Source organism: Vulpes lagopus, chromosome X (genome assembly GCF_018345385.1).
Source record: "Vulpes lagopus strain Blue_001 chromosome X, ASM1834538v1, whole genome shotgun sequence".
Classification (NCBI taxonomy): Eukaryota; Metazoa; Chordata; class Mammalia; order Carnivora; family Canidae; genus Vulpes; species Vulpes lagopus.
In genome coordinates, this window is record NC_054848.1 from 863,310 (window position 1) to 888,619 (window position 25,310).

The 25,310-nt window shown below is 61.1% G+C and overlaps 2 protein-coding genes across 2 annotated transcripts; one reads left to right on the forward strand and one right to left on the reverse strand.

Moving 5' to 3' along the window:
• Window positions 1–344: 344 nt before the first annotated feature.
• Window positions 345–19,978, reverse strand: ASMTL (acetylserotonin O-methyltransferase like). Its single transcript, XM_041740958.1, has 11 exons — window positions 19,781–19,978; window positions 17,656–17,828; window positions 13,425–13,531; window positions 12,876–12,984; window positions 11,843–12,212; window positions 10,002–10,164; window positions 7,225–7,400; window positions 5,573–5,690; window positions 4,767–4,910; window positions 2,476–2,598; window positions 345–1,066 (listed from the first exon to the last, which is right to left on the reverse strand). The coding sequence occupies exons 1-11, from the start codon at window positions 19,871–19,873 to the stop codon at window positions 840–842; spliced, it is 1,803 nt and encodes a 600-aa protein (XP_041596892.1). The 5' UTR covers window positions 19,874–19,978; the 3' UTR covers window positions 345–839.
• LOC121482904 lies at window positions 1,046–2,494 on the forward strand. The gene is made up of 2 exons (XM_041740957.1): window positions 1,046–1,151; window positions 1,873–2,494. The coding sequence occupies exons 1-2, from the start codon at window positions 1,147–1,149 to the stop codon at window positions 2,492–2,494; spliced, it is 627 nt and encodes a 208-aa protein (XP_041596891.1). The 5' UTR covers window positions 1,046–1,146.
• Window positions 19,979–25,310: the final 5,332 nt, after the last annotated feature.

Here is a 25,310-nt window from a genome sequence, read left to right on the forward strand (position 1 = left end):
CGGGCGGGGCCTTGAGCCCGAACCCTCGTCCTGCAGCAGGGCAGCTGCGGGCACCGCCCTGGACGCCGCGGCCCCGCTCATCACCACCTCATCCCTCTTCCACCCCAGGCTCCGATCGGCACCCAACTTGCCATTATTATTATTATTTTTAAAATTTGGCCTCTGACCAAAAGCATGCACTGACGTCTGCGTGAAGGCACATCTAACGAGACAGCATCGAGCCCAGCGCGATTGGGGTGAGTCTACACACGCACACGTGGACGTAACCTGGTGTCTCTCTAGAAAACCCGGCCACACGGAGAAAGCTACTGTGCGTAGAAGCATGTGGAGGCCCGCGCAGCTGCTCATTCTTACTATTTTTATTTAAGGATTTGAGACCGAGCGCACGTGCACCAGTGCACACGCGCGTGGGAGGCGCGTCAGCCACAAGGGATGTGACCGACCGGACCGTTTTCCTAATAATTCCACAACGTCCGCTCACAGACACCTTGCGAGCTGCTCCGCACTGTCATTGCCCGATATACAGAAGAGCGCAAGGCACCTGCCTGTTCAGAAGATAAATTAAGGCACACGTACACAAGAGTTGAGCGTGACACCGTCGCTCCGGGACCTGCGTGGAAAGGAGTCCTGTCCACCCCATGACCCGCCACCTGCGTGAGGCAGCAGCTGCTTAAACACGCAGAAGCGCGGGGTAAAGAGGTGTGGAGGAGGCGCCCAGGGCACCTGTGTTGGCGAGGGCGGCCCTGGGTGCCACCGGGCCTTTGCACAGGCTGTGCGGCTCCCACAGGGACCTCCGGCAAGCACCCTGCGCCTGCTGCGGCCTGCCCCACCACCGGGGCTCAGGGTGGCGAGGCCCGGGTGCCCAGCAGCAGGTGCAGTGCGCCCCCCGCCGCGGCCGCCACCCGCACGTCCCGGAAGCCGTGCTGCTCCAGCAGGTCCCGGTACTCTGCCCCGCTGCGGCCGCGCCCCCGGGGTCGCACCAGCAGGCTCAGGGCCGCCGCCAGGTTGCTCCGCGCCGCCGCTGGGTCCTCGTCCACGGTCTCCTCGGCCACCAACACGCCACCGCCTGCGAAGCACACAGCCAGCTGCAGTCAAGGGCAAGTTTTCCATGGTGGGCCCCGTGGGGACACCCCGCATGGGGGTGGAATGCGGTGAGTGGATGGCCGGGCCTCCTGCGGCAACGTGGGGATACTGCCCGCCACTGTGCAGGGTGAGCAGAACCACAGGGGACAGAGACCCAGACCCTGGGAAGGGACAAGGATGCAGCACCAGGACGCGGAGCCGGGGGCAAGCCCAGAGCTGGCGGACACAACCCGGGGCCGGGATGGTTCACCTCGTGCACACGGGTGGGGGAAACCGAGTCTGGGTGCGGGGACCGCGGCCCCATCACGGCGCACGCATGCTGGAAATCCCGTAAGAAAATCTTACAAAAGGCCACTTTGAGCTCTGCGACCCCTGCGCCCTGGGTGCAGGCCACCCGTGAACTGGCAGCTCTGCAGGTGCAGGGAAGCCCTGGGGTGCGAGCTCTGACACCTGTGAACCTGTCCGGGGGGCGGCCTCAGCGCCCCGGGCTCGCCCCTCCCGGCCATGAAGGTCGCCTGCAACCGCACTGTCCCAGGGTCACATCCTCGCCCAGCTCTGGGGTCCAGGGGGGACACGCTCCCTCCACAGGCTCCGGGGAGGGGCCCTCCTGCCTCCTCCACGGCGCGGGTGGGCCACGTCCAGTCAGCTGAAGGCCTCGGAGAAAACGTACGGGCGTCGCCTGCACACTCGCACGTCGCCCGTCGCCCGGGCCACAGCCCCATCTCTACGCAGACACGCCCCGTTGCACTTCACACTTCACGTTCCCTTCTTTCTTTTTGTGCAAAATAGGAGACCCCACATGACCATGACGGGCGTCTCCCGGCCCAAGTGCAAGACTACAAGCAGCCTCACGGCGCACAACACAGGACACGCGGATGGCCGGCTCGTTTATGCTCCCCAAGGCCGCAGGGAGGCCCCCCCAGAAGTGCTTCGCCAGACGCCAGGAGCTCAGGACGCGGAAATGAGAGCCGTGCGTTCCGGGACTGCGACCTCGAGGGCCTGCGACGGGGCCGCGGGGTGGCTGGACGCGCCCTGCTGCACGGCCTCACGGGCCACGGCGGCTGTGACCGCCTCGGACACGGCCCGGGGGACACGGAGCGCCGAGGCTGGCAGTCAGGGGAGGTGCACAGCCTGCGTCCTCAGAGGGACCCACCTGGGGCGCGTCCAGGAGCCTCCGGGGCCCCAGAGCGCAGACGCCGTCACCGGCTTTATGGGGCCAGGACACGCGGCTCCGGTGAGAGGTTCCCAGAGCTCCCGGCACGCTCCCCGCGGACCGAGCACGCCCTCCGCGGGGCCCAGCGGGTCACCTGGCTCTCCGCCAAGCCACCTCGTCCTGTCTTTCCTTTCTGGGTGCGCGTGTGCAGGAAGGCCCCGGCCCGGGCCCGGTCTCACCTGGCTTGCAGCGGCCTGACAGGCGGCCCAGCAGCGCGTGCACCTGGTCGTCCGGCCAGTCGTGCAGGATCCTGGAGAGCACGTACAGCTCTGCCTCCGGGAGGCTGTCCTTGAAAAAGTCACCTGGGAACAAAATAAGAAATAGGAAAATAAAAAATAATAATAATAAAAAGAAATAAGAAAATAAATAAAAAATAAGGAAATTAAAAGAATAATAAGTAAAATAAAATTTATAAAACAAGAAAAAAAGAAAAACTCAGGGGAAAATAAATGAATAATAAGAAATAAATAAAATGAAATTTAAAAAAAAGGAAAACTCATGTGGAAAAAAGAATTGTTTTTTGTTTTTTTTTTACTTTTTTTTTTAGAATGTTTTTCTTTTTTTTTTTAAATTTTTATTTATTTATGATATTCACACAGAGAGAGAGAGAGGCAGACATAGGCAGAGGGAGAAGCAGGCTCCATGCACCGGGAGCCCGACGTGGGATTCAATCCCGGGTCTCCAGGATCGCGCCCTGGGCCAAAGGCAGGCGCCAAACCGCTGCGCCATCCAGGGATCCCCGGAAAAAAGAATTGTTAATTAATTAAATGAAGTTAAAAAAAAAAAAAGAAAAAGTCACCTGGTGTGGAAACAAGGTGCTATGAGCCCGTTAGGGACACGGGAGCTACGTGCCCACCCGACAGACACTTGACGGGGGGGGGGGGGGGGGTTGGCCGCTCCCCAGAACTGCTGGCAGCAGGGACAACTGTGTCCTGATCCCGAAACATGCAGAAGTCCGGACCCTGGGCCGTCAGCACGCGTGCCCTTGGGCCGGGTCGCGGCGCCCACGGGATTCAGGACCGCAAGGGTTTCTTTTCAAGCTGCTCCCACGTTTGCATCCACCCCCTGCCCCGGCCCTGCAAGTTCTCCCTCGCGTCTAACTCAAGGCTTTCCTGCTCCAGCTTGTGTGGCCGTGGTGGGTGCAGACACCTGCAGACGCCCACCTCTGCCGATCCACGTCCCCACGTGCCCGCCCAGCACCGCTGCTTCCAGGGCCGCTGACACGGCCGCTCACGCTCACGTTATGTGACATGGAGATGCACACAACTGTGCACGCACACACGGAAACTCATGTGCATGCACACACGCATGCAGACCACACGCAGGCACACACACTGCATGCACGTGCACATCACACACACAGGTAGCTGCACACACGCGCATAGACAAATACACGGATGATGCACACATGCATGGACACGCAGAGACAAATACATGCATAGATACGTTGGAATGCACATACACACATGCAACACACATGTACTCAGACAACACGCGTATCATGCACACACAGGGACACCGACACAGAGACACGTATAAAGGCACATGCATGCAGACAGGCAACACGCGGCCATGCACACGCACAGAGACACACGTGCAGGCACATGCACACAGAGACTGAGACTTAAAGACGTCACACATGCACAGATGCAAACACACACACTGCATACACACACAAACACACGTGTGTACATGCACACACAAACACATGCAGAACAAGACATACGTTTGCACGCACAGACAATGCACACACGCACGTACATGCAGAGACAACAAATGCGTGCATGCACACAGACATTTGCGTTTACACAGACAACACACACGCACACACGCACTCGAACACGCGTGTCATAAGCACACATAGGCACACCGACACAGAGACATGTACACAGGCACAGATGTGCATGCATACAGGCAACATGCGTGCATGCACACGCGCAGACACACACGCGTGCATGCACATGCGCACAGAGACTGAGACTTAAAGACGTCACGCACAGAGATATGCACAGATGCAAGCACACACACAGGCACAACTGCATGCCCACGCAGACACACGTGTGTACATGCACACACACACGCAGAGACAGACAGACATTTGCACGTACACAGACAACACACACATGGACATACATGCAGAGACAACAAAGCATGCACACACACAAAGACGTTTGCATTTACACATGCAACACACGTATGCACACACTCAGACAACACACGTGTCATAAGCACGCTCAGGCACACCGCACAGACGTGCCCAGGCACACAGGTGCATGCATAGACACACGCACGCACACGCCCAGACACACACAGAGCCACCCCCCGCACAGGTAACCGCATGTGCACACACACAAATGCACCCATGTTCACATTCCCAGAAGACACGCACACCCACACCCTGCACGCACAGCCCGGAAGCCCATACGGTCGGCCGAACGTCGACGTTTGGCAAACACAAAGCAGCGCGCACCTGGCACGAAGCTGATCCGCTCCGAGGGCCGCCCTCCGGGCTGGAAGCACGCAACGTGCTCGAGGACGTCCGGGAGGTCGAACACCGTCACCCTCATGCGCGGGTACTCGTGGGCCAGCTCGTGGGCCAGCGCGCCCGTGCAGCCTGCGGGGACGCACACCTGCTCCGTGACCCGCCCGCGCCCCCTGGCCGGCCGCCCCGGTTCCACCTTGGCTAAACCAAAGTGATGCTTGAGCACGCACACTGGGGCCGGAAGGCAGCCGCTGGCAGAGATCTCTGCTGTCTCACACAGGCCGTGGGGCCTCTTGGGGTCAGGACCTGGCTAGGCACGGCAAGACCAGTGCTGGCCCAGCGCAGGTGAGCCAGGGCTCCGGGTGGGCACAGACTCACGCAGGGAGCATCGTGGCCCAGCTGGGGGGGGGGGGGCTGCACTCCTCCCATCTCCTTTCTGCGGCAAGAATGTAGATGTGATGGCTGGCGCCCCAGCAGCCGCTCTGGGCCACCAGGAGGAGAGGCGTACAGATGACCGGGAAATGAAAGCTGGCAGCTCTGGGCTCCCCGTGGGCCCCCAGATTCAATGTACCCCTTGCCCATCCCTAGAACCTCCTCACACTTGGGATGATCTGCCCCCAAGCCCCAGCGGGTGGCACGGCCAAACCCAGGGACTTCCCTGCTGCATGGAGAGGGGAACCCATTTTGGACATCGCATTAGCAGATGAGGCGGGCGGGACTTCTCCCGGGGAACACACAAAGCCGTCTGCGCCCCATTCCTGGCCCCAGGGGTCGGGGGTGCGGTGGCTACGCACCTCCCAGGTCACAGGCCGAGGTGAACCGGGACAGGTCGAAGGCCGTGGCCACCCGGCGGGCCGTCAGCTTGCTGAGGCCGTGCATGGCCTGCATGAACTGCAGCGTCGTCTGCTGGCTCTGAAACGGGACGGGGTCTGAGGGACCACCCACAGGGTGCTCCTGGGGCCCGGCTACTGGCCCCACCCGCGTTTCTGCAGGGAGCATGAGGGGACAGCGGGACAGGGAGCGGCTGGGGGGGCGGGGGCAGTCAGGCCTGGGCCGCCATGGGTGTTCCTATGGGGCCCAGCCCCGCGGGGAGGGGTGGGGGGGGCGGAGCCGGGTCAGGCGGGCTCTGCTGGGGCAGGGCAGGGTCCAGCTCAGGGTGGGGTCCTGCCGGGAGGGAGGGCGGCTCCAGCGGGATCCAGGATCCTCCCTTCAAAACAGATGCCCGGGGCCAGGATCTGGAGTCAGCCAACAGGCGCTCACCCTAGAGCCCCCAGGCTCCCCAGGAAGGCTGTCGCTGCCCAGCAGGTGGGAGGGACCAGGTGGGGTCTCCCCGGTGGCCCCTGCAGCGGGCACCATGCTGGTGACCCTCTGCCCGCTGATCCTTTGGACCCTGCAGCCACCCCCCACCCCCACCCCCGCTGTGGGTCGCATGTGGGCAGGGCCTCCGCAGGGGGAGGGGGGACCCAAGCCCCTGCTGGGACAGGTCAGCGGGGAGGGGGTGGGGGGGATGTGCAGGAAGTGGCCCTGAGTCCCACAGGGACAGGCGGGCCCGGGGGGGTGCCCACCTCAGCCCCCACCCCACCTGGGACGTGGATCCCCCCCAGCCCTGCCCTGCCTTCCGCGCTGCCTCTCCATCCTGCGGGGGGGGGGGGGCTGAGGCTGCGACTGCCCCCACTCTGCTCCCCGGGAACCCCGCCCCCCCCACCCCTCCACCCCTGCTCTGCTCCCCAGGACCTGCTCTGCTCCCCGGGACCCACCTCCCTGCTCTGGTCCCCAGGACACCTCCCCTGCCCGCGCCTGCTCTGCTCCCCTGGACCCCCGCCCCTGCTCTGGTTCCCAGGACCCCTGGCCCCACTCTGTTCCCCAGGACCCGCTCTGCTCCCCGGGACCCCGTCCCTCCCTCACTCCCGGCTCTGCTCGCTGGGGGGGCAGATGCTGCCTGGTGCTTCTGTGCCCCACTGTCTCTGCTCAGGATGGTGCCCTCCCCCCCCAATTTCCTATGTCAGAACCTAACCCGGAGGGGATGGTTGGCATTGGGACAGCATCTGGGGCGGTGGGGTCATGAGGTCATGAGGGTGCAGCCCCGCGACGGGCCTGGTGTCCCTGCAGGGCCCAGGCAGATGCCCCCTGCCCCTTCCACCACGTGAGGGCCCAGCGGGAACACAGCGGAGGGTGGACCCGAGTCCGCAGGTGCCTGGACCTGGGACCGGACTGAGAACCGTGACAAGGACCAGAGGACTTGCCTTGCTTGTGCGCCCCCTAGCGGGTGGTGCCCCCCCCAACCCCGTGTCCTTCCCACCCCGGGACCTCCCCTGACCTCCCCATCACCAAGGCGGGCGGCCAGCGGCTTCGTAGGAGGTCGCAGGTCACGGGCCGCAGCCATACCCGTGGGTCCTTTTGCAACACACGCGTGTGATGGGCAGGTGTGCGCCCGGAGCCCCAGTACCTGAGCCGGGTCCTCCACCTTCCCGCCCGCAGCTGCATTTGGTCCCTGTCGCACGGCCACCTCCAGGCGCGTGAAGAGCTCCCAGGCGTGGTCGTCGTGGTGCGTCACCAAGCCGTGGAGCGAGTACTCGCCGTCCGACGCCAGGTGCCGGCTTGCCACCTCCGTGTTGCGGTAACCTGGCACGACAGGGCACCGTGGGCGCTTGGGTCGGGGACGCCCCAGGGACCCCACGCACCACACCTGCTCAGGGCTCGGTCATCCGGAGACCTCAGCCCAGACCCACCCGGAACCAGACTCATGGAAGTGTGACCCGAACATGGGGACGCTCCCAGAGGCGGTTCCCCCGAAGCCCGGGGGCGGTCACTGCGCGGCCGGGGCCCCGGAGCACCCACGCCACGCCAGGCTGCATACCGCTGCGCAGGGTGGTCTGACACCTACGGCCGTTTACGTGAAGGGGATGAGGCCGTGGGCGATGTGGGTCGGAGCTCTTCCCTTCTTCACACCCGGGTGGCTGTGCGTAGGGCCTGGCCCCCCCGGGGAGCCCCCCGGGACACCCGCACCCAGAGAACGGGAGCCTGGGGGCACAGGTGGCGATGGGAGACCCGTATCCGCCAACACAGGGCCCCACCAACTGTCCTCATCGAGACGAGGAGCCGCGCTGCGTCCGTCCTAACGCCTAAACCTTGTTACTTCTGAGCCTTTGGAAGAGCCGCAGGACCTGTGCGCGTGCGTGGGGACTGCTCACAGGTTCGCCTGCAGAACCGTGCAAGGGCCCCGCGAAAACGCGCCCGAAGAACCTCCCGGGTGATTGAAAGTCTGGACACGGGAGCTTTCTCCACGTCCCGTCGTTCTTTTTGATAGAGGAGGAGGAGATCGTGACAATGATCTGGCTGGGGAGAAAGGCCCGCTTCCCGCGCCCCAAATCCTAACCACACGCTTGTACGACTTTGTGCAAAGGGCAGCTCCTGGGGCTAGGCCGGCGCCCCACGTTCCTCCTTATCACGCAGGTGAAGGTGCCTCGAGCCCCCTGTCATTCCCAAGGCATCGGAGGGACCATCCCTTGGACTGTCTGCTCGGAGACCGAGCTCGAGAGTCTCGTTCGTTTCGGCGAACACACTGTCGCCCACCCATCCACCTACCCACCTGTCTATGCTTCCCCCCATTCACCCATCTATCTACTTAACTACCCATCCACCCATCCACCCATGTACCCATCCATCTACCTACCTATCAATGTATCCTTCCTTCCATTCATACACCTACATCTACCTATTTACCCATCCACCCACCCATCCACCCACCCATCTATCTACCCATCTACTACCTACCTACCAATCCATCCTCCCTTCCATTCATACATCTACCTACTTAACTACCCATGCACCCATCTATCCACCCACCCATCCATCCAGTCTACCATTCTTCCATTTATCCATCTACCTACCTACCCATCTACCCATCTACCCACTTACCTACCCATCTAGTCTTCCTTCCATTCATACATCTACCTATTTATTCATCCATGCATCTATCCATCCGTCCACCCACCAGCCATGTGTTCACCCATCCATCTACCTACCTACCCATCTATCTATTCTTCTTTCCTTCCATTCATTCATCAACCTACCTACCCATCTATTATCCATAGACCCACGCATCCATCTACTTACATACTTACCTACCCATCTATTCTTCCTTGCATTCATACATGTACCTAATTACCTACCTCTCCAACCATGCATCTATCCATCTGTCCATCCATCCACTCAACCATCCATCCATTATCCATGCATCCATGCATCTATCCATCCATCCACCTACCTACCCATCTATTCTTCCTTCCATCCATTCACCCACCTACTTATGTACCTATCTATCCATCATATCCATCCATCCATCATATCCATCCATCCATCCATCATATCCATCCATCCATCCATCCATCCATCATATCCATCCATCCATCCATCCATCATATCCATCCATCATATCCATCCATCCATCCATCCATCATATCCATCCATCCATATCCATCCATCCATCATATCCATCCATCCATCCATCCATCCATCCATCATATCCATCCATCCATCCATCCATCATATCCATCCATCCATCCATCCATCATATCCATCCATCCATCATATCCCATCCATCCATCCATCATATCCATCCATCCATCCATCCATCCATCCATATCCATCCATCCATCATATCCATCCATCATATCCATCCATCCATCCATCATATCCATCCATCCATCCATCCATCCATCCATCCATCCATCATATCTATCCATCCATCATCCATCCATCATATCCATCCATCCATCCATCCATCCATCCACCTATTCATCTATCCAACCTCAGTCTATCCATCCAAATCTCCTGTTACCTACCTAGCTATTTCCCCTCCCTATTATCTATGTACCTGTGTATCCATCCATTTATCTCATCTGTCTAAATAATTAAAAACAAAACAAAATAAATAAATAAATAAATAAATAATTAAAAACATGTATCTGCCTTGTGCACATGCCTATTCCACTGGTTGTGTTTCTCTCATGAACCCTGAGGGATGCAGCTCCTTTGAGAGCAGAGCCCGTAGTGACGTCACTCTCCTGACATGCACGTACACTCACTACGTTTCCTCTCCCCCATTCTCTGTTCTTATTCTCCGGGAAACGCCACGTTGCACTTTCGCTGAGAAGCCACCTTTACTGGGTGAGCGACTTCCACCTGCGAACAGTCAGCACAACACGTAGGACGTCCCCTTACCTCCGTCTGTCTTCTCCAGTAACCCCAGGGCCACACAGGCATCCAGGAGCCGTCCAGTTCCACACACTGAGGCGTCAATTCTGCCCGCAACCTCCGCGGCCTTCAGGGGGGCCTCGTCTTTCAGTACGTCGAACACCTTCAGCTTGCAAGCCGTGAACAGGGCCTGTGCGTTAAAAACAAGTACAATTACACTTACGTGACCTGTCAGGTACGTTTTACTGCTACGGACCCAAAAGAAGGAGGTCAAAGCTGTGAAAACTGTCAACGGCAACTTCTCCAGGGGCACCTGGGTGGCTCGGTGGTTGAGCATCTGCTCTTGGCTCAGGGCATGATCCCGGGGTCCCGGGATTGAGTCCTGCATCGGGCTCCCCGCGGGGCCCTGCTTCTCCCTCTGCCCCTCGGCTTGGTCAGCTCACCTGACCGCCGGGAGCCCTTGGTCAGGAGAATGAGGTGATAGGTGGGCAGACGGGGGCACAGGTAGGCAGGTGGGTCGATAAATGGATGGATGCTAGATCTGAGAGATGGCACGTAGGTAAGTAGATTTATGGACACAGAGATAACTGACGGTCCGGTGATGCGCATGGAGGCGGACACCTGACTGGCAGGCAGGCAGCTAACGGATCATAGACGAGCAGATGCCGGGAGCACAGCGGGCCTCCAACCTGTGACAATGCAATGTTGCCTGAGCTCTGTTTTAACTATTATTTGCAGGAAAATTCATTATTTCGAGGCCTGACACAGCACAACCACCTGATCACGACAGCGCCTGCCCTGCCAAAGCCGTCAGAGGGAGGTGGCCGGCGGGGTGAGGGGGGCGTGGGAGGGAGCAACCCCACAGCCACTGACATGCCGACCCCTGCGGAGCCCAGGCACAGGAAAGGCCACCCCCCTGCGGCCTCTCAGGGGCCCAGAGCCCTCGGGCAGCCGGAAGGTCGGCCGAGCGGGGCCGTGGGAGAAGGCCGGAGAGAAGAGGAGACCGCCGGGTGGGTGAGCCGCCGTGGCCACGATGGTGAGGACGACCAGGTGTGCGTGTGCCTGAGATGCTGCGCCGGCAGGCCCGGGCGCTTCTCGGACGCGCCTGTGAGCACGCAGGAAGGACGAGGAGGCCACAGGCACCGGCACCCGCGGGCTCCCGCGAGCACCAGTGGCCTGCAGGCTCTCACCCCACCTGGGGCACCCTGTGGCTGGGATCCCGAGGCCACAGCACGGTGAGGACAGATCCCTGCACACAGCTAGTGACCTGGTGCCAGACCCCACCTGCCACCTGGCCAGCCGGAATGCGCTGGGCATCCCGAGGGTGCTGCAATGCCCAGCCTTCCGGCCTCGTCTCCCTGGGCCATAGTAGAGGCCTTTCAGGGGTGCACCGTGTCCCTGTGCTGCAGTCATCAGACCCTGTGCACCTTCAAATACCCATAGACACCTCATCCCCAAAAGATATGCCCAAGTCCTGACCCCTAGAACCTGAGATGGGAGTCGAATGTGGAAACAGGGTGTTTGCAGATGGGAGGACGTGAAGGCTCTGACACGAGGTGGCCCTACGTCCAATGACCAGGGTCCTCGTAAGAGACAGAAGAGGAGCTGCAGACGCGGAGGAGGAGCCCCATGAGGATGGAGGCGGAGATGAGAGGGACGCGGCCACCAGCCTGGGGACGCCTGGGGCCCAGACGCCGGAAGAGGCGGGAGGGCCCCTCCCCGGAGCCCCAGCCCTGGACCTCGGTGGTCCTGCCCCCCTGGAGCTCAGAGTGTGGTCTCCAGAGCCGGGGAGGATGAGTTCCTGTGGTGTTAAGCCCCCGAATCTGCGGTCATCGCTGACGGCAGCCCCAGGACGCTCAGACCGGTACCTTCGACGCTTTAAAGCCGTCTATGAGTTCTAGAAGGTCCGCTGGGAACGGGGGCGGGCTCTCCACCGCGCCGTTGGCCTCAGCTCCCCGCGTGCCCGCAGCAGCCTGTCCTCCGGGGCCGCCCTCGATGCCCCCCGCGGGGTCCGAGCCACCACCCTCCACGTCGCTCAGGTCCTCGAAGGTGTCGACGGCCGGGATGGAGTCGTGCTTGACGCGCCGCACGTCGTGGCGGCCGGGCGGGTAGTAGAGCTCCACCAGCTTCTTGCAGAAGTGGTTCAGGGGGAAGCCGACCACGTTGAGGAAGTCTCCGCGGACGTACTCCACCAGCATGCCGCCCAGCGCCTGGATCCCGTAGCCCCCCGCCTTGTCCCTGAGCGCGGGGAGCGACCGGGTGGGGGGACAGACGGCGGGACCGTTACGGGACCAACCAGAGTCCTGGGGGTCGCACGATCGCTTCCCCCTGGCCCTCCGACCCCACAGCCTGGGGCGGGAGCCCAGCGACCACCCCGGGGCCCTTCGGGGACCAGTCTGGCTCTGCACAAACTGCTAAGTGACCCTTGAGTCCTCAGCACGGGCAGTGGCCAGGTGTCCCTAGCTGGCGGTCCCCGGGCTCCCTGCCTCCTCCATGCACCCTGGGGCACGGCCCTCTCGGAGGCCGGGGAGGGGGCGCCCTGAGGACCCCGACCAGCGGCTGCGCCTCTGCCGAGACCTCCTTAGGGACGGAGGAAGGGCCGTGCAAGAGCCGCTCCTTCCTGGGCGCTGACACCTGCCTCCCTGGTGCCGCCGCGACGGACGCAGGGGCGCCCTCCCCCGTCCCACCCAGCGCGTGCACGCGGGCCTGAGCCTTGGTCACATCAACCGCAGCACACGGCGGCTCCTCCGGGGCAGGGGTCCCCGCGCCGCCCCCCCGCCCCCCCCCGCCCCCCCCGTCCCCAGAGGCGTCACGGTGACATCGGCCCCGCCACGGCAGTGGTGCCGGGAAGCAGGTGCGTCGCGAGGGCCGGGGGCGCGCGTCCCCGTCGGGGGCACTCACATGGGCTCGCCGCTGTCGATGTACTCCCACAGCAGCTCCTCCGACAGCCGGGAGAACCTGACCGTGGTCTCCTCGTGGAACTGACACACGTCCGTGTCCAGCTGGCCGCCTGCAGCACGGGCCGAGGTCAGGGCGGCCCCCGCCGACCTCTGCCCCCGCTCGCCCCACCCGCCGGGGGGGATGGTCAACCGCGGGGTCTGGGGGGGACAGGGAACATGAAGCCAGTGAACCCCGCGAGTGGGGGGACCGCCACGCACAGGGCTCCTCGGGCTCTCCCTCCGGGCCCTCCGCCCTGCGGCCAGGTGTGTGGCCAGGTGAGCCGGCACTGTGCACTGCACAGGACTGGCCAGCGAAGTGCCCGTGCGGGTCACGCCCACGGTGACCCCGTGTCCCGCAGGGGCGCACAGGCCTCCAGGCAGCCCTGACCTCTGCAGATAGGGGCGCAGATGCGCTCGCGGGGGACCCGAGGGCTCAGCTCTGCAGGGACACCTGCTCCTCCCGCGGAGGCCCAGACCCGGGACAGGGACGCGGACGCGGCTGGCGCGGTACCTTTGCTGCAACAGTGGATGATGGCGACGCCCGTGAACACGCTGTGCTCCTTGCCGTTCAACCTGCAGGACGCACTGGACGTGACGGGTCGGACCCCGCGGGGGCGCCTCCCCGCCACCCACCGTCAGCCCGCGTCTGTCCATCGTGCGCTGCTGCTGTGGCCGCTGCATGAGGGGCCCGCCCACGGGACGCGGCGGGGACAGGTGCGGAGGGACAGGTATGACCCTCCCCGGGACCACAGCTGAGGTCCCCACCCCACCCTGGACATAAGCCGCACCCCAAGGGACAGACCCTACCTGGGACCTCAGTTGAGGACCCCCCCACCCTGGACATGAGCCCCACCCCAGGGGCTGACCCTCCCTCCCTGGGACTGCAGCTGAGGATCCCACCCCACCCTGGACATGAGCCCCACCCTAGGGGGCTGACCCTCCTCGAGGACCTCAGCTGAGGACCCCCCCCAACACTGGATGTGAGCCCCACCCCAGGGGGCTGACCCTCCCCGGGACCTCAGCTGAGGACCCCACCCCACCCTGGACATAGGCCACACTCCAGGGGGCTGACCCTCCCCGGGACCTCAGCTGAGGACCCCCCCCACCCTGGACGTGAGCCCCACCCCAGGGGCTGACCGTATTTTGTAAATAATAACATCATATTCCTTACGATGGTGCATTAAATAACTTTATTTTGTAAATAATAACATCATATTCCTTACGATGGTGTATTAAATAACTTTATATTGTAAATAATAACATCATATTCCTTACGATGGTGCATTAAATAACTTTATTTTGTAAATAATAACATCATATTCCTTACGATGGTGCATTAAATAACTTTATTTTGTAAATAATAACATCATATTCCTTACGATGGTGCATTAAATAACTTTATTTTGTAAATAATAACATCATATTCCTTACGATGGTGCATTAAATAACTTTATTTTGTAAATAATAACATCATATTCCTTACGATGGTGCATTAAATAACTTTATTTTGTAAATAATAACATCATATTCCTTACGATGGTGCATTAAATAACTTTATTTTGTAAATAATAACATCATATTCCTTACGATGGTGCATTAAATAACTTTATTTTGTAAATAATAACATCATATTCCTTACGATGGTGCATTAAATAACTTTATTTTGTAAATAATAACATCATATTCCTTACGATGGTGTATTAAATAACTTTATTTTGTAAATAATAACATCATATTCCTTACGATGGTGTATTAAATAACTTTATTTTGTAAATAATAACATCATATTCCTTACGATGGTGCATTAAATAACTTTATTTTGTAAATAATAACATCATATTCCTTACGATGGTGTATTAAATAACTTTATTTTGTAAATAATAACATCATATTCCTTACGATGGTGCATTAAATAACTTTATTTTGTAAATAATAACATCATATTCCTTACGATGGTGCATTAAATAACTTTATATTGTAAATAATAACATCATATTCCTTACGATGGTGCATTAAATAACTTTATTTTGTAAATAATAACATCATATTCCTTACGATGGTGCATTAAATAACTTTATTTTGTAAATAATAACATCATATTCCTTACGATGGTGCATTAAATAACTTTATTTTGTAAATAATAACATCATATTCCTTACGATGGTGCATTAAATAACTTTATTTTGTAAATAATAACATCATATTCCTTACGATGGTGCATTAAATAACTTTATTTTGTAAATAATAACATCATATTCCTTACGATGGTGCATTAAATAACTTTATTTTGTAAATAATAACATCATATTCCTTACGATGGTGTATTAAATAACTTTATTTTGTAAATAATAACATCATATTCCTTACGATGGTGTATTAAATAACTATTAAAAATAATAACATTATATTCCTTACGATAGGGTATTAAATACCGTACATTATAAATAGCCTCATATTCATGACGATGGTGTGTTAAATAACCTTATATTGTAAATAATAACATCATATTCCTTACGATGGTGCATTAAATAACTTTATTTTGTAAATAATAACATCATATTCCTTACGATGGTGTATTAAATAACTTTATTTTGTAAATAATAACATCATATTCCTTACGATGGTGCATTAAATAACTTTAGGGTTTGTGGTCACATGGTGGGGATGCACCTGCCAGGCAGCACTGCAAACAGCAGTGTCCGCCCCAGGGGCTCCTCCTCCTTCGTGGTGGGGGTGGGGTGGGGGGCGCAGGGGGTACCGGTCCCCGCGCCGCCCCAAATCCTCCCCCACCCAGCTATCCAGAATTACGGACAAAGCCCTCTCCTGACCCGCTCAATGGCAATTAAGGAGAAGGCCGTCTGGGCAATTAAATCAGTCCGCGTGGAACATTCAGGCTCGGGGCCGAGCTCGCTCATCTGGGATCGCCTCTGTGTGTAGGGAACCTTGAACCCTGGGCGTCCTTAAACATTAACCTTTCTGCCGCCGAAAATCAATTAATCAATACTCGAGTATTTATCGCAATAGCTGATGTTATAGCGCGGGGCACACAGCACGTGCGGTAGGACAGGAGTCGCAGTGGGATGTCACTGTGGCGCCTGGTGACATGGCGCACGGCGATCGGGCATCGTGAACGTGTGACGGTGGGACGGCAGCTAGTGACCTGCAGGGACACCCAAAGTGCCGCCGCCACGCTCCTCACGATGGTGCGTGAAATGACTTCGCGGTGTCAATGGTAACGTTGTGTTCACTACGACGGTGCATTAAGTAACTTTATACCGTGAATAATGTTACATCCATTATGAGAAGTGCGTTAAATAACCATGTTAAAAATGACGAAGTTATATTCATTACGATGGCGTATTAAGTGACTTTATATCGTAAATAACAGCGTTACATCCATTACGACGGTATATTAAATTATATCATAAATAATGACGTTATATTCCTTACGATAGGGTATTAAATACCGTACATTATAAATAGGCTCATATTCATGACGATGGTGTGTTAAATAACCTTATATTGTAAATAATAATGTTACATTCATCACGATGGTGTATTAAATGACTTTGTATTGCAGATGGTGATCTTATATTCCTTATGATAGTGTATTAAATAGCTATATTAAAAATAATGAAAAAATAAAAATAAAAATAACGTTATAGTCATTACGATGGTGTATTAAATAACTTTATTTTGTAAATAATAACATTATATTCCTTACGATGGTGTATTGAATAACCTTATATTCAAAATAATAATGTTACATTCATTACGATGCTGCATTAAATAACTTTATATTGTAGATAATGATGTTATATTCCTTAGGACGGTGTATTAAATAACTATATTAAAAATAATGTCATAGTCATTATGATGGTGTATTAAATGACTTTATATTGTATATAATAGTTATATTCATTATGATACTGTGTTAAATAACTATTAAAAATAATGTTATATTCATTATGATAGCGTATTAAATAACTATTAAAAATAATAACATTATATTCCTTACGATGGTGCATTAAATAACTTTATATTGTAAATAATGATGTTATATTCCTTAAGACAGTATAAAATAACTATATTGGGATCCCTGGGTGGCACAGCAGTTTAGCGCCTGCCTTTGGCCCGGGGCGTGATCCTGGAGACCCGGGATCGAATCCCACATCGGGCTCCCTGCGTGGAGCCTGCTTCTCCCTCTGCCTGTGTCTCTGCCTCTTTCTCTCTCTCTCTCTGTGACTATCATAAATAAATAAAAATTAAAAAAAAATAAAAAAATAAAAATAAAATAACTATATTAAAAATGACGTTATAGTCCTTACGATGGTGTATTAAATGACTTTATATCGTATGTAATAGCGTTATACTCCTCAGGACGGTGTATTAAATCACTAACTAAACATAACAACGTATCCATTACGACAGCGTATTGCATGACTATCCCGTGAACAACAGCCTTACCTGCGTCCCAGGTAACTCACGTCCTAGCTAATGCTCTATCCGTTACACCGTCGTCCCCGTCAGGACCGAGTACCGCGAAGGCTGCCTGCGAGCAGGTCAGCGCCAACCCGGCCCCGTCGGGAGACCCCAGCGCCGCCCGGGGGCTCGGATCCTAACTAAGCCCCGTCACTCCTTTGTGCTCAGTGGTCCCGTTGGGTTCCTGGAGCGCGCGCTGCAGGGGATCGGGCCCACACGCTGGGACCCGAGACCCCAGGACGGTGAGGCCGGCCCAGCGCTCGGCCCCGAGCCCACCACCCTCCCAGCCCGGGCCGCTCGCCTGGTACATCCTGGCGGCCACCTCCAGGGCCTTCTGCTTGGCCGTTTCCATGGCGTAGGCGTAGGGCGCGGGGAAGGAGGCTTTATCCAGCGTCTCTTTGAACCTCGAAGGAACCACCTCAAACCTGAGACCCTAGAACACAAGAACACGGGGTGTCAGGCGCCGCGGGGAGAGCCCACGGACCCCGAGCAGCGAGCGCCCCCTCTGCGGTCCACGAGGCCCTCCCCACGCACCGGCTCCTGCCCGGCCTGTCCTCCCGGCACAGGGACTCGTGGGTGCTGCCCGGCGGCCCGGGGGGAGCGGGCTGGCTGGGGCCCAGCAGACCTGGGGGGAAGCCACTGCCGTCCACGCGGTGGCCACGCACAGGCCAGCTGGCCGGCTTGCTTGGGCCGGGGTCTGAGGCTCTGAGCGGTCAAAGGGCTCGTGGAGTGTCCCCGAGGCCGGCACGTCAGCACCGGCGGTGGGGGGGGGGGGGACAAGCAGCTGGAAACTGACCGCCCGCACAAAATGCCACGGACGCTGCTTGACCGCGGTCCCCAAACACGTGTGAACAGGCAAGGCCATCCCCGTGGGGGCCAGTCACACAGTGACACCACCCCGCAGTCGGGTGGGGACCAGCTCCAGGACGGACCCAGCTCAGGCACAGACATGGCCTTGGCCGGGCAGTCCCTCGGCCAGCAGGTCACTAGGCCACTCGGCCTGGCCTGAAGTCTCCAGTCCCAGGCCACGCAGACCACACACACCCCAAGCACCCTGTCACTGGGACCTGGAATCCCTACGCCGTGGCTCCAACGAAGACCGCAGACTGCAGACCCCTGCCCCCTGGTCACACAGACCCCTAGCCCGGGCACTGGCCTGCACTCCTGGTCGCTAGGTCCCCTGGGCAGTTTCCCCGCAGGTCAGTATGCCCCTGGTTACTAGGTGTCCGGCCTCAGACCCCCAGGTCTCCAGGCCCCCGAGTCACAGGACCCCGAGCACTAGTCTCAGGCCTCCAGGTCCCCAGATGCCCAGCCTCAGGTCCTCCCGGCCCCAGACCCCCCGGTCTACAGACCTCCACGTCCCAAGGCCACTGGGTCACCTGGACCCCCAGGAGTAGCCCCGCGTGTCAGTAGGCCCCAGGCCCCTAGGTCACCAGGTGCCTGAGCACTAACCCCATGGGTCAGTAGGCCCCAGGCCCCCAGGTCCCCAGGTGCCCGACCTCAAGTCCTCCCAGCCCCAGACCCCCAGGTCTGCAGGCCCCCGAGTCACCTGGACCCTGAGCACTAATTCCACGGGTGGGAAGGCACCAGGCCTCCAGGTCCCCCGGTGCCCGGCCTCAGGTCCTCCCGGCGCCAGGCCCCCAGGTCCCCCGGTGCCCGGCCTCAGGTCCTCCCGGCCCCAGGCCCCCAGGTCCCCCGGTGCCCGGCCTCAGGTCCTCCCGGCCCCAGGCCCCCAGGTCCGCAGGTGCCCGGCCTCAGGTCCTCCCGGCCCCAGGCCCCCAGGTGCCCGGCCTCAGGTCCTCCCGGCCCCAGGCCCCCAGGTCCCCCGGTGCCCGGCCTCAGGTCCTCCCCGCCCCAGGCCCCCAGGTCCCCCGGTGCCCGGCCTCAGGTCCTCCCGGCCCCAGGCCCCCAGGTCCCCCGGTGCCCGGCCTCAGGTCCTCCCGGCCCCAGGCCCCCAGGTCCCCCGGTGCCCGGCCTCAGGTCCTCCCGGCCCCAGGCCCCCAGGTCCGCAGGTGCCCGGCCTCAGGTCCTCCCGGCCCCAGGCCCCCAGGTCCCCAGGTGCCCGGCCTCAGGTCCTCCCGGCCCCAGGCCCCCAGGTCCCCCGGTGCCCGGCCTCAGGTCCTCCCGGCCCCAGGCCCCCAGGTCCCCCGGTGCCCGGCCTCAGGTCCTCCCCGCCCCAGGCCCCCAGGTCCCCCGGTGCCCGGCCTCAGGTCCTCCCCGCCCCAGGCCCCCAGGTCCCCCGGTGCCCGGCCTCAGGTCCTCCCCGCCCCAGGCCTGCAGTCTGCAGACCCCCCGGCCCAGGCCCCAGGTCACTAAGCCCCTGGCCCCAGGCCCCCCGTCCCCGGCCGCCCCTCCCCCGCCCCAGCTCCGGCGCAGGCCGCTCACCGCCTGGCTGAGGATCTCCCGGCGGCGGGGGGACGCGCTGGCCAGCACCACGCGCTTGTGCAGCAGCTTCCCGATCACCGGGCTCAGCGCCATGGCGCCCGCACCCCCACCCGCGCCCGCGCCCGCCCCCGACCGCAGGGCCCGCTCCGACCCCGATCCTCTGCGCAGCGCGCTCCGCGGGCACTGGGGCCGGCCCCGCCCCCGACAGCGGAAGCCACGCCCCCGCCCGCCCCGCCCCCGACAGGGCCGCGGCCCCGCCCATCGCCCCGCCCCCGACAGCGGAAGCCACGCCCCCGCCCGCCCCGCCCCCGACAGGGCCGCGGCCCCGCCCATCGCCCCGCCCCGACAGCGGAAGCCACGCCCCCGCCCGCCCCGAGGCCCCGCCCACCGCCCGCCCCGCCCCTGCCTCCCGGCCCTACTGAGGCTGCGCGTCCTCTCCGCGCCGCGCCCCAGAACCCGCGGCGCCGCCGGGACCGTGGGGGTCGTTGTGGGCGGCCTCGGGAGCACCCGTCCGGGGGGCCTGGTGGGCCGTGCCGGGGCGAGCGTGGAGACGGGGGGTCCCGGGAAGACGTGGGGGGGCGGAGACGGGGGTCCCTGGGAGGAGGCGGGGGGGGGGGCGGAGACCGGGGAGGGGGTCCGTGGGATGACGTGGGGGGCGGAGACGGGGGTCCCCGGGAGGAGGCGGGCGGGCGAAGACGGGGGGTCCCCGGGATGACGTGGGGGGCGGAGACGGGGGTCCCCGGGAGGAGGCGGGGGGCGGAGACGGGGGTCCCCAGGAGGAGGCGGGGGGTGGAGACGGGGGTCCCCGGGAGGAGGCGGGGGGCGGAGACGGGGGTCCCCGGGATGACGTGGGGGGGGCGGAGACGGGGGTCCCCGGGAGGAGGCGGGCGGGCGGAGACGGGGGTCCCCGGGTGGAGGCGGGCGGGCGGAGACGGGGGGTCCCCGGGTGGAGGCGGGCGGGCGGAGACGGGGGGTCCCCGGGTGGAGGCGGGCGGGCGGAGACGGGGGTCCCCGGGAGGAGGCGGGCGGGCGGAGACGGGGGGTCCCCGGGATGACGTGGGGGGCGGAGACGGGGGTCCCCGGGGGGGAGGCGGGCGGGCGGAGACGGGGGTCCCCGGGAAGAGGTGGGAGGGCGGAGACGGGGGTCCCCGGGAGGAGGCGGGCGGGCGGAGACGGGGGTCCCCGGGTGGAGGCGGGCGGGCGGAGACGGGGGTCCCCGGGAGGAGGCGGGCGGGCGGAGACGGGGGTCCCCGGGAGGAGGCGGGCGGGCGGAGACGGGGGTCCCCGGGTGGAGGCGGGCGGGCGGAGACGGGGGGTCCCCGGGTGGAGGCGGGCGGGCGGAGACGGGGGTCCGTGGGATGACGTGGGGGGCGGAGACGGGGGTCCCCGGGAGGAGGCGGGCGGGCGGAGACGGGGGGTCCCCGGGATGACGTGGGGGGCGGAGACGGGGGTCCCCGGGGGGGAGGCGGGCGGGCGGAGACGGGGGGTCCCCGGGATGACGTGGGGGGCGGAGACGGGGGTCCCCGGGTGGAGGCGGGCGGGCGGAGACGGGGGTCCCCGGGAAGACGTGGGGGGCGGAGACGGGGGTCCCCGGGGGGAGGCGGGCGGGCGGAGACGGGGGTCCCCGGGAAGACGTGGGGGGCGGAGACGGGGGTCCCCGGGGGGAGGCGGGCGGGCGGAGACGGGGGTCCCCGGGAAGACGTGGCGGGCGGAGACGGGGGTCCGTGGGATGACGTGGGGGGCGGAGACGGGGGGTCCCCGGGATGACGTGGGGGGCAGAGACGGGGGTCCCCGGGTGGAGGCGGGCGGGCGGAGACGGGGGGTCCCCGGGGGGAGGCGGGCGGGCGGAGACGGGGGTCCCCGGGATGACGTGGGGGGCGGAGACGGGGGTCCCCGGGAGGAGGCGGGCGGGCGGAGACGGGGGTCCCCGGGATGACGTGGCGGGCGGAGACGGGGGGTCCCAGGGAGGAGGCGGGCGGGCGGAGACGGGGGTCCCCGGGAGGAGGCGGGCGGGCGGAGACGGGGGTCCCCGGGGGGAGGCGGGCGGGCGGAGACGGGGGTCCCCGGGATGACGTGGGGGGCGGAGACGGGGGTCCCCGGGGGGAGGCGGGCGGGCGGAGACGGGGGTCCCCGGGAAGAGGTGGGAGGGCGGAGGTGGGGCTCCCCTGGGAGGTCCCCGGGAGGAGGCGGGGGCGGAGACGGGAGGACGGTCTCAGGGAGGAGGCGGGGAGCGAGACGGGGGTGGTGGCGGGCGCCGGGGCAGGGGCAGGGGTTCCCCGGGAGGCAGAAGAGTCTGGCTGCGACCCCTGCGGCGTGGAGCCGGGCACCAGGTGGGCAGGGCGGTAGACGGACACCATCTCCCCTGCTGAGGCTCCGGGGGACCTCGGCGCCACCACTACTGACGTTTGGGGTCGCCTGGTTCATTGTTGTGGGGCCGTCCTGGGCGCACCGGGGTGTGGAGCGCCTGCGCGGTCTCCCCACTAGATGGCACTGGCTCCTCTTCTAGCTGTGACCCTAAATGGTCTGCGGTGCTCCGGGTTCCCTGGGGACAGAGGAGGCCTCGGTGGGGGACCGTGACCGTGACCGGAGATAGACACGATGGATGGATGATTGGCTCATTGATATGATGGATGATGGATGGTGGATGGAGAGGTGGTGGGTGGGTGGGTGGGTGGGTGGAGAGGTGTGATGGAGGGATGATGGATGGTGCAGAGGTGGCAGGTGGGTGGGTGGGTGGAGAGACAAGGCGGTGCCTACGCAGACAAGGCGCATGGATAGAGCGGGTGGGTGCCTGGATGGACACACGGGTGGACGGACGGATGGACACGGATATGACGGGTACACAGACAAGCGTCTGTCCTGCCAGGCTTCTCCGCCCCGGGCACTGCGACAGCAGGGGCTGGTGACCGTGTGAGGCGGGGCGTCCCGGGCACGGCCTAGTGCTGAGCACTGTCGCCGTGTCCACCTGCCAGATGACACCAGCGCCCCACGCCGTTGTGACCACCGGCGGGCCCCGGCGACTACGCACACGTGCCCACCGCGCCACACCATACCCCTGTGTGTGCGTGTCCGTGTATATGCGGCGCAGGTGCGTTTGGACACAACCACTGATGACGCGTTTGGCTGCCGTTGTTACGTCTCCGCTTCATCCCCCTCAGTGTCCTGTGCGGGCCGCTGTCCCGTGAGGCAGCGGATGGGGGCTCCGAGCAGGCCGAGGCGCCCAGAGCCCGTGTGGGGTACAGAGGGGGACGCAGAGTGGGCGGGAGCCGGGGTGGGGGTCGTGGGCCGGGGAAGCAGCTCCCAGAGCCTGCGGACCCTCCGCACGGATCGCAGGGGCCCCCGTCCCGTCCCGGGGGCTGTCCCCACAGAGGGCCGAGAACCAGAGCAGCGGCCGCAAATATCCCGCATCTTTCAGAAGTCGGGGCGGGCCAGGCCGAGCTTTCTCCGGCCCCGTCGTTTCTGTGCGCGGGCCCGCGTCTCATTTAGGGCCGCGCTGCGGTGCGGTGCCTTTAGGCTCGCGGGGAGGCTGCCCACGTAGCACAGCGCGTCCCCAGACGCAGGAAGGGGCCCGGCAGGCGTGGGATCGGGCTCCGGGGACAGGTGCCAGCAAGGTTCAAGCCCAGGGTCGTCTGCCCCCCAGCTCTGGGACCCCGGAGGAGTCCCTCCACCGCTTTGTGCCGCAGTTTACTCCTCTGCAAAGTGGACCCAACAGCTGCCCCGTCGTAGGAGCTCGAGCATGTGACAGACGGGGGGATGCCCGGGTGTGGGGTTGACCCGGGAGTCCCCGAAACCAGCCGAGCCATCACACAGCATGTCCCCGTCCCAAGCCCTCACCCTGTGCCTCTCTCGCATTTATTTACTCCCTCCCTGGAGGTACCTTCACGGCGTTGAAAGGCAACCTCGGCGACATTTACCGCGGCACACAGACGTCCAAAGAGGTCAGCCGCCCCCCAAAAAAAGCAGCCAAGGTCAACCGTGGAAACCTTTTAGCAAGTCAGCGTGAGCCCGGTTGCGTCGCACGGTGGCCGCATAACTACGCCTTCTCACGTCTCGCTAAGTGGGAGGCGTTTTCTGGGCTGTGGTTTCCAGAAAGAGCGCACCGTGGAGGGTGGAAGGACGATCCCGGCGCCTTGTGATAGACGCCGGGTTCTAGACGTTCCGATCCTTCAGCGTCATCGTCAGCACCAAGGGTGTATGACCCCGCTGACGTCGCCAGGGCAGGAAGGACACGGGTGCGGAAGCAGAGATCCCGCGTGTGCTTGCCCGAGGCTGGCCGTCGGGGTGGGGAGCACTCGGGCGTCGGACGTCTCTTTGGGGCGACGGGAATACCCCAGAGCTGCCTTGTGGTGTTTCCGGGACAGCTCTGCGAGCGGGCCACAGGCCGGTGAACCGTGCGGTGGCTCGAGCCGGGGGCCGCGGTGCTCGGGGACCCAGGGACACACAGACGGACACGTTGTGCGTGACCGCGCGTGTATAGCAGGTGTCGCCTGTGTAGGGACGGCAAGCGGATGCTGGGCGGCGGGCCTGGGGTTGTCACAGCCTCCGTGCCGCAGGATGAAGAGTTCTGGACGCGGATGCTGGGGACGGTGGCACAGCGCCACGGATGCATTTGCGACCAGTGACCCGACGCCGTCACAGGGTTAACACGGTGGATCTTGTGTCTCTGTATTTTATCACAATATACAAAGAAATACTCGGAAGGAAAAGATAAGAGAAAAAAAGGACAGATAACGCCGGGAATGTTTGCTTCTTCCGTGTTCAGCGCTCTGGAGAGGTGACTGGGCAGAAATTGATGGTTTTGTGTGACGTCTACCGGGTCGCCTCTTTCTTTTTAGGGTAGATATTTTCAAACAGGCTCATAGGAAAGAGAATTATCGAATGGAAGCCCACATTCCCTCCACCCATCATCAGTGCTCAGGGTTCTGCCATTTTTCTTCCAGTCCCCCAAATGCGTTTGCAAGCTCACGTACATGGATGTGTGTGTGCAAGTGGGAGTGCGTGCATGGATGGATGCCCACACGTGTGCATGCGTCAATAGGGTACATTGTGTGCATGTGTGTGTGCATGCATGTGTGTGTGCATGCATGCATGTATATGGGTGCACACGGGTATGTGTCTGTGCATGTATGTGTGTGCATATAAGACTGTGCATGTGTGTATAGGGTACATTCTGTATACCCGTGTGTGCATGTGTGTGTGTGCATGTGCATGGATGATATCTGCGTGCATGCGTGTATATGGGTGCACATGGGTATGTGTGTGTGCATGTATGTGCGTGTGCATATAAGACTGTGCATTTGTGTATAGGGTACATTGTGTGTACCCGTGTGTGCATGTGTGTGTGTGCATGGATGGATACGTGCATGCATGCATGTATATGGGTGCACACGGGTATGTGTCTGTGCATGTATGTGTGTGCACATAAGACTGTGCATGTGTGTATAGGGTACATTGTGTATACCCATGTGTGCATGTGTGTGTGCGTGTGCATGGATGATATCTGCATGCATGCGTGCATATGGGTGCACAT

Coding starts and splice junctions, on each gene's coding strand:
- ASMTL (XM_041740958.1), bottom strand. CDS start 19,873: ATGGCGCTGAGCCCGGTGATCGGGAAGCTGCTGCACAAGCGCGTGGTG. Junction 7,401..10,001: donor ACTGGAGAAGACAGACGGAG/GTAAGGGGACGT, acceptor CTGTCGTGCCAG/GTTACCGCAACACGGAGGTG. Junction 5,691..7,224: donor AGGTGGAGGACCCGGCTCAG/GTACTGGGGCTC, acceptor GTCCCGTTTCAG/AGCCAGCAGACGACGCTGCA.